General features: G+C 46.1%; 1 protein-coding gene across 4 annotated transcripts in view; it reads left to right on the top strand.

Annotated features, from left to right (window-relative positions):
- The window catches only part of IDH1 (isocitrate dehydrogenase (NADP(+)) 1, cytosolic), a 33,218-nt gene that overhangs the window by 16,675 nt on the left and 3,434 nt on the right, over nucleotides 1-13,109 (top strand). For 2 of the 4 annotated variants that reach the window (XM_025210578.1, XM_006029133.3), the window contains 4 exons: nucleotides 2,900-3,077; nucleotides 5,337-5,488; nucleotides 6,635-6,775; nucleotides 7,813-7,975. In XM_025210578.1, coding sequence (XP_025066363.1) covers nucleotides 2,900-3,077; nucleotides 5,337-5,488; nucleotides 6,635-6,775; nucleotides 7,813-7,975 — 634 coding nt within the window. Of the gene's footprint in view, nucleotides 1-2,899; nucleotides 3,078-5,336; nucleotides 5,489-6,634; nucleotides 6,776-7,596; nucleotides 7,775-7,812; nucleotides 7,980-13,109 lie in introns of those variants that run through there. The other 2 variants (XM_025210579.1, XM_025210580.1) reach the window with 2 other exon arrangements.

The raw sequence follows: 13,109 nt of genomic DNA, 5'->3' as shown, positions 1-13,109 counted from the left end.
AGTCCCACGTGCGGTCCCTGCCAGCATGGAGCTGATGCCAGGGCTGTGAAACCCAGCACAGGTGTTTGTAGCCTGCTTGCTGCCTGCTGCAGCTGCCCAGAGCCCAGGCTGGCTACAAACAGCTGCACAAGGCTCCAGAGCCCAGTCATCAGCTCTGTGCCAGCAGCAGGGGAGAGGCTGGGGTTGCGCTGCCTCAGGCCCCCGCCACCATCCACTCCGAGGTGCACGTGCACCTGCCAGTATGGAGCTAATGCTGGAGCCTGAAGCAGAAGTTTGCAGCCTCCTGGCTGCAACCGGTCCAGGCTCTGGGTAGCTGCTGTCAACCATGGAGCCCAATCTGCTTGTAGCAGGGCTTGCAGCTGCCCAGTTGCCTGCTGGGAGCAGCCTGGGCTTTGTGGCTGGCAGCAGCTGCCTAGAGCCCAGGTGCAGTAGCATGCTGAGCAAAATAACCTTGTGTGACATGCTCAGCACATGTGCTGGGGGTTGCTGACCCCTGAGCTAGGTGTTATTTTCACTGGGGCTGGTCCCCAACCCACTTTATACTGACAATTCAAGTCAAGTCAGGCAAGAACTGAAAGTCCTCCTTTGACTTCCCACAATTCTCTGTTCTCAGAAAGGCAGGTAGGGTCTCCCAACAAATCACAGAGGAAGGATCATGGAGCATCTCAGCCCACTACAGTGCAAAGAACTATCCTAATCTACAGGTGATCATACGTCCAGTGAGAATGCAGAAACTTGGTTATGGCTCTTTGGTGTGATAGCTAACCTGGATGGATGTGCAGAACCAGGTTCTCATCACTTGAGCTAACACTGCACTGAAGATGCAGACTAAAACTGTAAGGTATTCTGATAGTAAGAAACCTGAAATAGCTTCATTCTTAAGAGCCCCAGTCACCATCCACTGCTTTCATTGAGAAGACTAAATCAGGCCTGATCTTGCACTAATGAAGTCAGTGGGTTTTTTAGGTAGGAAGAGTGTTGAGCCCAGTAACTTTAATCTCTTAAGTATTTCAAAAAGAGTAGGAAGACCTTTCTTATTCATTTTTTAATTCATTTTGATCAAACTCATGATAAAAACAGCCTCTAGTAAAATTTCACAACTAAAAAGATGTGGGTGTGTGAACACTCTTAGAAAACACGCCCTGCTCTTGGCTGAATAAGATCCAGAAGAGAAGATAGCTGAGGGGTAAATAGTGTTCACTAGCGCTGCTTGCAGACGTTTAAAAAAAAAAAAAAAATAGCAGCACTTTAAACCTGGTGTGTTCCCGCACTGAGCCCAGTGCATGCCCAGAAGAGACTTAGTTGGATCCAGCTTGTATACTTGGACCTGGGTGCTTTTTTGGCACTCTTATCTCATAGATTGGAAGGGGCCTCGCAAGATCATCGGGTCCAGCCCCCCTGCACTCGGTAGAAAATCCAACTGGGGTCAGGTGACCCCACCAAGGTGACTGTCCAGTTTCCTCTTGAAGATTTCCAGGGTAGGTGATTGCACCACCTCTGGAGGGAGCTTATTCTGCAGTCAGGACACCCTAACTTTGAAGAAGCTTTTCCTAGTGTTAAGCCTGAAATGGTCTTCCAGAAGTTTGTGACCATTACTGCTGGTTTTCCCCAAGGTTGTCCTGGTGAACAGTTGTTCCCGAGTCCTTGATGTATTCCCCTGATGTAGTGGTAAGCCGCTACCAAGTCCCCTCTCAGCCTTCTCTTTTTAGGCTGAAAACACCCAAGTCCCACAGCCTTTCCTCATATGGCTTGCCTTGTAAGCCTTTGATTATACAGGGGGCTCTTTTCTGGACTCTTTCAAGCTTTTCCACATCTTTGTTGAAGTGCAGTATCCAGAACTGAACGCAGTACTCCAGCTGCGGTCTCACCAATGCTGAGTAAAGTGGAAGAAATAGCTGACTGAAAGCACCATAAAGCCCCACTGAAGTGCTTGATCTGTACAGATGCTGCAGAACCAGGTTGAAGTAACATGCTGCTGCTTCCAGTAAAGTGCATTGTGGTTTTTTGGGGGTGTTTTTGTTTGTTGTTGTTTTGGGGGGGGTTTAAATGTCTGCAAGCAGCCTAGGTGACTTCCTTTATACTCTGTATTTCCCACCCACTTTGTAATCTGTAATGTCCTTGTTCTTCTCAACAAAAACCTACTAGAGCTCTCTAGAACAGTGTTCCATCTGCCTCAAGTGCTTCCATACCTAGAGGTGACATGTAGCTTTTGTTTGAGGATAAACAAGACATTGGGAATGCTAATGTATCCCTCAGAGGGTTGGCTTGTCCTGTATTGCTGTCCACAAGAAGATCTCCTCCTCTTGGGTTCATACTTGAAAAACAAACTAGACCATGGAATGGGAATGCATACCTCTTCTGCCTCTCCCCTTGTACAAACTGTATGTCTTGGGTTGCTTAATTAGAGCACTTGCTGGAGCCATGTTGCCTGTTCTACATAGTCAGTATGGAGATCCCAGTGGCAGGAAAATATTTTTAGGAGAATTATGCCAATGAAACTTTAATGTAAGGGAGCCAGTGCAGAGACTCACAAGCCCACAACTTTTGGCCACCTCTGCCAATTCTGCCTCTCCACAGTCCCCTGCCTTTCCCATAAAGGAAATGATGATCTGGATATGAACTTCATTTGGCCTTTAAGAATAGACAAATTGTACACCAGGCGAAAGGTCTACCAGGACCCATGCCTCGAACAGCACAGCAGAAACACTACATTCACAGCAGTAACTGAATTTCATCCATTTATATCTCACAGCCTCTACAACTGCATTAAGCAAAAATAAAAAAAAAAGATGGGTGAGAAGGATCCTGCCCTGCATACCAAGAATTTGATTTTCATGCCTTTTTTAGCCAATGCTGTAACTAGCCCGTATACTATTCTCTTTTCTCACTTTGCTCTTAGACTGCGGTGGTGTTGCCATGGGAATGTACAATCTTGACCTCTCCATCCAGGATTTTGCACATAGTTCTTTCCAAATGGCATTGTCTAAGGGCTGGCCTCTCTACATGAGCACCAAAAACACCATTCTGAAGAGATATGATGGACGCTTCAAAGACATCTTTCAGGAGATCTATGACAGGTAACTAATACATTTTGGGTACCTATAGATGTGCAGCAAAGGCTGCTCCAATGTGTTATAATTGCAGTGCATTGGAAAAGACTTGATTAATCGAGTCTGTTGGAGCATGGTAATTAACACGCTCCAACAGACTCCAGTGTCACGTGTATTAGTGTCCCCGCACTAAAAAATGGCAGTGGGGGGTGCTTTAACTAAAGCATGTTGAACGAGCTTTAGTTAAAGTGCTCCCGTTGCCATTTTTCAGCACTCAGACGCTGATGCCTATGATGCTCTGTGTGCTCTAATTAAAGTGACTCCTTAATTAATTTTTCCGGGATTTTCCCTGGGATGGAAGTTAGGTTAATTTGCCTGTAGTTACTCAGGTCCTCCCTTCTCCCCTTCTTGAAGATGGGTACAACATTGGCCCTCTTCCAGTCCTCAGGGACCTCTCCAAAATGCCACAAGGCTTCCGCAATGACTTTGGCCAGCTCCTTCAGCATTCTCAGATGAAGTCCATCTGGTCCTGCTGACTTTTATATATGTCTAATTTTTTTTTAATTGATCACACACCAGTTCTATGGCAATAGTAGGAAGGTGGTCATTCCTACCCTGCTCATTCTGTATGCTATCTGGCATAATTTTTCCCCTTGGCCTGGTGAAATACTGAAGCAAAGTAGTCATTTAGGAGTTCAGTTTTCTCCTGAATGTTGGTAACCAGCTCTACCGAGTTGTTGAGCAATGGCCCCACACTCCCATTTGTTTTCCTCCTGTTCCCTATATACTTAAAGAAGGACTTCTTGCTGTCCTTGATTCCTGTTGCAAATTTAAGTTCAGTTACCACCTTAGTCTTTGTAATCTGTCCCCTACAAGTGCGGGCCGCTGTTGTATAGTCCTCTTTGGGGTCTGTCCCAAGCTGCCATTATTTATACACCTCTTTCTTCTTTTTTTAAGAGGACCATAATTTCCCTGTTTAGCCATGAAGGCTTCCCAGCCCTTCTGCTACCTTTCCTCTGCATGGGAATGGACTTCTTTTTTGCTTCAAGGATCATGTCCTTAAAAAACAACCACTCCTCATGCACTCCTTTCATCTTCAGTCCCTGGTCCCACAACACTTCCCCTACTAATGACCTGAGCTTAAAAAAATGCAAATTTCAACAAGTCCAAAACTTCAACCCTGCTGTCTAATTTGTTTGCCTTGTAACGGACAGTGAACGTGATGGTTTCATGGTTGCTGTTGCCCAGGCTACCCTCTATATTTAAGTCGGTCACCAGGTTGTCTCCTTTGGCCAGGACCAAGTCTAGAAGAGCGTTACCTCTGGTTGGCCCATGCATCTCCTGAGCCAGGAAGAGCTCTTCAATGCAGGTCAGGAAGGAACGCAACCAATCCACCTTGGCCAAGTGTTCTTCCCAAGAGATGTCTGGATAGTTGAAGTTGCCCAGGTCCATTCCTCTTGGGCACAGAGCGCATGGAAGCTCTGGCCCCTGCTGGGCCACACAGCAGGGGCCAGAGACACCACTGGGGGACTGGAGACACCACCACCACCACCACCACCACCACCACTCGTGCATGGCTGGGCAGGGGCCAGTGCTTCCATGTGCTCTGAGGGGGCATGGAGCTGGAACGACACCTTACAGTTAACAGGAGGGGAGCACTGGGGGTGAGCAGAAGCTGTTGGGAGCTGCTTCCCCTCCCCTTCATGCCCTCCACCCTTGTCCTTTTACAGATGAGTCCAAGACAAGGGGTTCCCTTCCACCTACCTGTGTTCAATGCGGAAGGGAAAAAATGTCATCTTGGATTTGAGTAAACATGGTCATTCCTTTGACTAAAGCTGAGATGCCCTTGATTTTTCTCTTTGCATAAAAGTAAAACTGGACCAATTGATTTTTGAATGTGAACACAGTATATTAATTGCTTCAGTATTGTTTCCTCTAATTTCTCTAGGCATTTGGTTGCACTTCTAGCTAATGGGGGAGTTGCTTAGATTCTTTTCCCTTCCTTTGACCAGGGTACATGTCATCCTTGCATGCAAACATCATAAACAAGCTGCCTGTACAAATAAAAAATCCACATAATAAAAGGAAAAACCATGTAGTAAAATGTTTACAGACCTACCACATAGCAATCTTAAAGGTATCTCAACCTCATCATCCTTGTTTATTCTCCTCTCTTTGTCTACTTCCTTATGCAATTTATGGGACTTCTTTTTGCTTACATATAACACAGCCTGGAACAGAAATTATCAGGAGCTGCAATAGTGGGTTTTTTTCCTTTTCTTCCAGAGAATACAAGTCTCAGTTTGAAGCCCAGAAGATCTGGTATGAGCATAGGCTCATTGATGACATGGTGGCCCAAGCCCTAAAATCTGAGGGAGGCTTCATCTGGGCCTGCAAGAACTATGATGGTGATGTGCAGTCTGACTCTGTTGCACAAGGTATGAGCTATTTCTCTTTCAGTACATTGCTGGGATAAGCCCAGTACCCATCTTATACTCTGTACATCCTGCTGCCTTCCTGTTTTTATTCAAGAGGTGCATCTTAGGTCTACAAACAGCTTTTTGGTATGTTGTAGAGTAGACTTTGCAGGATTTCATATACGCCAGAAAATCTAAGAGACTGAAGCATGGCTTTAAAAAGTGAATCAGAATTAGCATTTTGTTTTAGATTTCTCTAGAACAGCAGTGTCAAGCTGGCCTCATGCCCTGGGCTGAATCCAGAGTGTGGGGCTCTTTTCAGGCCAGATCCAGCCCAGGGCACAAGGCAGTTTCAGCCAGAGGCACCTAGTAGTGGCTTTGGCTCTGACACAGGCATACGGCACACTGGCAGCAACAGGCCCATTAAGGAGGCTGGTCAGGTAAGTAGGTAGTCTGTTTCCAATTCTGGGCAACCACCCAGTCTTAATGGCATAATGTTTGCCTCCCCACTGGGCCTACTCTTAACACCCACCACCTCCCTCACCAATGCATGGGTTTAGAGCTTTAGTTAGCCCACCCCCACAGAGTCTTCTGGTACTTCCTAAGCCCTCACTGCCTTCTGCCCCAGGCAGAATCCACAACAGTTCCCCCTTTCAGAAGGTTGTCAGTAGCTTCCCCTACAGCTACCCCATGCCTTGTAGCAGAATTAAGCAAAGAACTGCCTTCATAACATAAAACCTAGTCCCACAAGTCCATCCTTTCAGGGTGCCTTCCCCCTGTCTGGGCTCTCTCACTGCCTCAGTCGTCCTCTTAGGAGCTCTTTTTGTCTTTGTGATCGGAATCAGACTGCTCAGTGAGCTCCAAGAGCTTATTTTAAATTATGGCTATCCCTTCCAGTCAATATGCAAATCAGTTTGGCTCTTAAAAGCATTGCTTCCATCTTTCCACATCTACAGTAATGGGGTCAGGGACTTGTTACAGCTCCCACTTTTTTACAACTTCACGCGCTCCTACCACAAGAAAAGGGAGGAATGACAGCCCAACTATAAAATAGTATGGGGCATTTTTTTTTCGTGGTTTTGTTTCCCCTTACCTGTCCTTGAGGCTTGTCAGAGTGATGCAGCATCAGGGAGTTCAGAGGAAACAACTTTTTCTTATAATCTGCAGGCTATGGCTCCCTGGGAATGATGACCAGTGTGCTGATTTGCCCAGATGGCAAGACAGTAGAAGCAGAAGCTGCTCATGGAACGGTTACTCGTCATTATCGCCTGCACCAGAAAGGTCAAGAAACCTCTACCAATCCCATTGGTAAGATGGCTTGTGCTTTTCTGAATGTTCTCTACCTCTGAAATACTCAACACCAGTTGTATTGTCTCTACAAGTTCCTACACTGCACAGTAACATACGTGCTAATTGTAAAGTGGTTGCACCTAGTGCCAGTGTGCTTCTGTGGACTCAAACATATACAGGTAGTCCCGTTGCCTGTGTGCCAGGTGGGGAGGAGACACTGGAGAGCGCACAGGGTGCATTGGTGCTCTGTTAATTTGGACAGCAGCATTAAAGCAGCCAGAACCCTTAGTGCAGGCACAGTTCTCCCAGCAGGAGAGAATCTTTTTGCCATTAGTTACACCAGCCTCCCAGAACAGAAGCTTTTCTGGGAAAAGGCCTCTCCTCCCAGGAGAGCTTCATCCACTCCCTGGGTTTTGCTAGCAGAGCCATGTCGGCTCTAGGCTGTGAATTTTTGGACACAGCTCTGCCAGCAGAATTTTGCAGTGTAGACAATGGCTGGAACTGGGCAAAGAGCAATGGACTATACAGTCCAAGCTATGGAAAGTTCTCTCATTCCCATATAATGCTACACTAGTGGCCTCATGTGTTTTCTTTTTTCCCCCCTTTCCAAATAAGTGCAAACAAGCATGATATAAAATTACGATATAAAACATCATCTGCAACTACATAATAGTACTCCCCCATAAGATGTTATACTTGCCAAGATTTAGTCTGATAGTTTGGGAGAGCAGAGTAGTTAATTGCACGCGACTTCATTTTTGCTCTGTTTCTTGTGTGCCACAAAGGGGAGCAAAATAGATGCTGTTTCTTAATTATTTATTTTTTTATTTATTTTTAAGGAAGCTACATGAGGTACAAAAAACATAGGAGGAACTGGCTTATACTTTCACCATCCTGCACCAGACGTTGATGGGAAACTCAGCTTTTTTAATTAACTTTAATCAATCTTCCATTTCTTAATTGGGCAACAAAGCACTTGTTTATAATCCATTGTGACTACATAGAAAATTGCAGCTGTTTCGTTGTTTCTCTAGTATATTGTCTTTCTCTCTTAGCCTCCATTTTTGCATGGACTAGAGGACTAGCTCACAGAGCTAAACTAGATAAAAACACTGACCTCAAGAACTTTGCCACTGCCTTGGAAGAGGTCTGCGTAGAGACTATAGAAGCTGGTTTCATGACAAAGGATCTAGCCGCCTGCATTAAAGGCTTGCCTAAGTAAGTACATGATGTCTTCACTGCAGCCATGCTGAAACTTAGCGGTGGCACAGCTCTTACCTACTGTAGGATAGTGGTCTATTTTAAATGTAACTTTAGTAGGATTCATGTTGCAGTAACATCTAGGAATCCCAGTCACAGGCCAGGACCCAGCAGTGCTTTTCTTAGATGTCTGTATACTGCAGACAGCTACAGCCTTAAAGGGTGCCTATACGCATGCTCCGACGTGTTCTAATTAGAACGCATCAGAGCAGTCTGCTCTGCATTCTAATTAGAATGACCTAGCATTGCTGCAGCATTGCATATATAAGTCCCTGCAGATTTAAAAATGGCCACTGAGGTGCTTTAACTAAAGCTTCTTTGGAAGCTCTCTTTGGAAGCTCTCTGAAAACTGCTCTAATTAAAACACCCCCACCCCTGAGCACACGTATAGGCACTCAAATATCTCAGGTTCTGAGTTGATCCATCCATACCATCTTGCCAAATAGTGTTGGGTTGCAAGTTAACTAAAGCTGACTTTGGTTAACCTGCCTGACTTTGGTTAGCCAAACCTGACTTTGAAACTGTGACAGTTATTACATTTAAACTCATATTTATTAAATACAATGTTTTAAACTTCCTAAAGTTTACAGAAAATCCATCAACTAATCATTTCTCACTGCTTTGCCCTTAACTTGCCCTTCTGTGGTAAACAGGATCACTTATTGAGAGTGTTTGGATGATCTTCCAAACAAAAAGAAGCTGCATATATAGATAAAAGAAAATGGGGCAAGTAAAACAAAGCCACTCAGACCTCTTGCTCACTTCCCAGCCTACACATAACAGTACAAAATTAACGCATTCAGTTTAATTTGAGCTGAGCATTAACTTTTTCCACAAGTAACTCAAGAGAAATTTGCACAATACTATTGTAGGCAAACTACACTCTTGCATTTTCCATATCTGTTGAAATGTCTAGACCAAGTGTTTAGTCTTTTTTTTTTTCCCCTTCCTTTCTTTAAACTGATGCAAATCAGACCTAGATTTGCAATTCTTCCAAGGATGGGTGAGAGCTACCTCAGGGGAGCATGCTAGTTTACTGACAAATCAGTCGGTTAATGCCTAACTTACCAAAGGTGGCATTTGTGTATGTATATGTATGTATAACAGCCAAAAATCCAGTTAGTATGTGTGAGGGTGTGTGCACACATGCTCGCATGTAACTGTCAAAGATCGCGATAGCATATGTGTGCATGTGTAACTGTCAAAGATCCAGTTAGCCCAGGGGCGGGCAAAATCCAGCCCGCAAGCTGAATCCAGCCTGCAGCACCCACGTACTAATTGTATCCTGCCCAGCCCTTCTGCTCACAAGAGTGGGAGTGAGGTGTCCATGTATACACATACCCCAACATAATCTGTTGCTCCTTGCTCCCACACTCATGGGTAGAAGGGCGGCCAGGATGCAGCTTCCAGGCGGGGCTGCTGCTTCTGCAACCACTGGGGTACCTGCTTGGCTTCCCCGGCGTCCTGCTTACTCTGGGCAGCAGGTAGGGAAGCAGCGGGGGTGGAGAGAGCTGCAGCTGGGTGGGAGGGCAGAGAATGGGGCTGAGGCTGGTGGCTGCATTCACGCCCAGGGGGGCAGCAGCAGCACAAAGCTCAGGTAGGGGATACCCCTCCACATTGTGCACAGCCCATGCCAGCAACAGCAACAGGCAGGTGGGGCTCAAGGCACACGTGCCTGGCACAGGCACCGCCACCCAGCGGCATGTGGCACACAGCTCCAGCCAGTGCTGCGCACCGGGGGGTGGGGAGCACAGCCCGGCTGAGCCACCCCTCTTGCCAGGCGTTCGTGCCACATATGTGCAGCTCCCACACTTGCACTTCTCTGGGGGAAGCCCCATGCTGGAGTTGACTGCCTTTCCCACCCCCTGCTGTGCAGGTACCTGGACACTGTGGAAAAGCAGGGGCTCCTTCCAGTGGAGTCCTGGGAGCTGCATGGCAGGGGCTGAGGAAGACCAGGTGGCTCCAGTGTGGGGCTTCATGTGGTGGTGCACAAGTGCGGGAGCTGCACATGCAGTGGGGAGCCCTTGCAATGGAGGTGATCCGGCTGGGCTGGGCTGTGCTTCTCACCCTCATGTGCAGCGCTGACCAGAGCTGCATACCTACAGGCGGCAGCACCTGCACTGGGCACAAGGGCCCTCACCTTGCTGCTGCTGGCAGGGGCTGTACGCCATGGGTAGAATGTGGCGGGGGTCCTCACACCCCACACTCATACCTTGCCCCCACATACCCTGTTGTCCCCCTCACACACAGCAACACTCCCCCACACTGCACCACATGCGCATACACATGCACACCCCCTCCCCGCACACAGCCCACCATCTTCCTGTCCTCTTCCCCTCTCCGCACTGCCAAAGATCCAGTTAGCATATGGGGCGGTGAGGTTGTGTGTGTATGTGTAACTGCCAAAGATCCAGTTAGTGTGCATGTGTAACTGGTCCTTGTTTTGACCACAAACTGCATGTGACTGGAGGGCTTCTGGCAATGTGGTGGGACTACTTGTGGCAGGGTAGCTCCTATAAAATACCACAGTACCACAACCTCCAGAGTAAGGTGAACTTAAGGTACCTCAGAACCCTAGCCGCCACTGCTTTGTGGGTATTCCTTGGATGGAGAGGGCTAAGGGACATCACCCTGACAAACATGCCTTCACTCAGGTGTTGGGCAATCAGCAACAACTTTATTCTCTTGCACTGGCAGAAACTACAGCCATCGAGGCACTGAATGTCTGGACTTTGGTCTGGCCTTCAGACTCTGTCTCAGTGGTCTAAAGGAGGGTGGTAGGCCTAGGGCAGCCTCTACACCTCCATGCTCTTGCCTGGGTGTACACACTGAAGGTCTTGGTGTGATCTATATTGGCCAAAATGACAGAGTGACTCGCATGCTGGAATGTTTGGACTCTGACCCCTGGGCTCGATTCAGACTTATGGGAAAACAGCACTACTACACTATGAATTGGTTAGACTCAGAATTGACGTTGCTGCATTATCAGAAACTCAGGTCTCAGTTACAAGCTCTATCCAAGAGAATGATCACACCATGTTCTGGTATGGGAAACCAGGAAGAGAAAGGAGAGAGCAGGGAGTAGGCTTTGCTGTTAGAAACAGCTTATTGTTCTTCTGTAAAAGCCCCAATTGCTGTATCTGTTCAACTCATGATGCTTGAAGTGCATATACAGAATGGCTTCTTTGCGTTATTTAGTGTATATGTGTCTACTCTTCAAGCCAGCAATAAAGACAAGAATGTTTTCTACTAGCAACTTGAAGAAGAAATTAAGACAACTCTTAGAAATGAGGCCGTTATAGTACTTGGTGACTTTAATGCAAAAGTTAGATGTAGTTTTATGAATTGGCCTGGTATTCTGAGCAAACACGGAATTGGTAATATAAATAAAGATGGCCAGTGAGTGTTAGAACTTTGTTCAAGTCAATCTATGCATTACCAACACTGACTTTGCTGGGAAAATCATAAGAAAGACATTGTGGAAACATCCAAGATCAGGGCACAGGCACCAGTTAGATTTAGTACTGACCAGGCATAACTACCTGAAACAAATCCTGCATACAAGGTCTTGTCACATTGCTGACTGTAACGCTGATCATGCTTTAATATGCTGCAAAGTTAGAATCAATGTCAAATAGATCCACCATAGCAAAACTACCAGTCGTCCTCAAATAAATATCAGCCAAAATAAAGACATGATAAAACACAGACTATTCAATGAAGAAGTTATTGTGAAATCAAGTTTACCTAACAACTTGATCACCCTATCTTGGGAAAACTCAAAAACTAAACATGGACAATACTGTTATAACAGTGTTTGGCAAAAAATGCAAGAAAAATGCAGGCTGGTTTGAAGAGTACTCTGAAACCCTTTGAAAACAAAAGGACAGTGCTAACCAACTATAAGGAATCAACCAACACCATAACCCTAGAAAGTCTGAGAACAGCTTGAAGAGAAATGCAAAAGGAGGCTAAGAGGTGTGCCCAAAACTTTTGGCTGAAACTGTGAAGATATTCAGAAAGCAGCTAATGCAAGTGATAGCTTTGGAACGTACGAGGATGTTAAGTGAGCAACTGGTCCAGTCGAGAAGAAAACGGCTCCACTGAAAGTCTTAGATGGAAATGCTATTACTGACAAACAAAAACAACTTCAGTGTTGGATTGAACACTGGAATTTATATACTCCAGTACGACTGAAATCAAACATGAAGAGCTTGAAGGATTACCACAGTTTGAAGTTAGGATGGATTTAGACGATGAGCCTACATCTTGGCTGGAGTCTTCTCAGGAGTCTTGGCTACAGGTTTTTCTGGAGTCTTGTCTGCTTTCTTAAAGAAAGTGTCTGAGGAAGTTTGGACAGATATTCTCCAGGGAGATGGGTGATGCAGCAAACTTGTTTGCTGGTGTGGCGTGGTGTTGGATCAAGCATTGTAAAGTAGAAACTGATGTCAAATAGTTGAAACCAGGGTGTCAATTTATAAACGTTGTAAGTGTGAAACGTAAGTTGAGGACTGCCTGTATAAAGAAAAACAAATACCACTGACATGGCCTTCATTGATCTGACAAAGGCCTTTGATACAGTCAATAGGCAGGGTCTTTTTACTGTTCTGAAGAAACTGGGTTGTCTCCCCAAACTGTTGAACATCATTCACTTCTTACATCAAGGTTTGAAGGCAACTGTAGTGTATGAAAACAAGGAATCATAGTATCGTAGTAGTATCATAGTACTTGGGGTCGGAAGGGACCTAAACAGATCATCAGGTCTGACCCCCTGCCCCAGGCAGGAACAGGTGCTGGGGTCATATCGCCCCAGCCAAATATCTGTCCAGCCTCCTCTTGAAGACCCCCAAGGTAGGAGAGAGTACCACCTCACTTGGGAGCCCATTCCAGAGCCTGGCAGCCCTAACTGTTAAGTAATGTCTCCTGATGGCTAGCTTGAACCTTCTCTCTACTGAGGTTCTTTGACATCCACTCTGCCCCGACAGGAGGGGCCTGATGCCTTTGACATCAACAATGGAGTGAAATGGGGGTGTGTCTTAACCTCTGTGCTTTTTAATATCTGTTTTTCATTCATTCTTCTTCATGCATTCAC

Source organism: Alligator sinensis, unplaced genomic scaffold (assembly GCF_000455745.1).
Source record: "Alligator sinensis unplaced genomic scaffold, ASM45574v1 scaffold699_1, whole genome shotgun sequence".
Classification (NCBI taxonomy): domain Eukaryota; kingdom Metazoa; phylum Chordata; order Crocodylia; family Alligatoridae; genus Alligator; species Alligator sinensis.
Note: the sequence above shows the minus strand (reverse complement) of the source record. Positions and strands in the feature narration are given on the sequence as shown.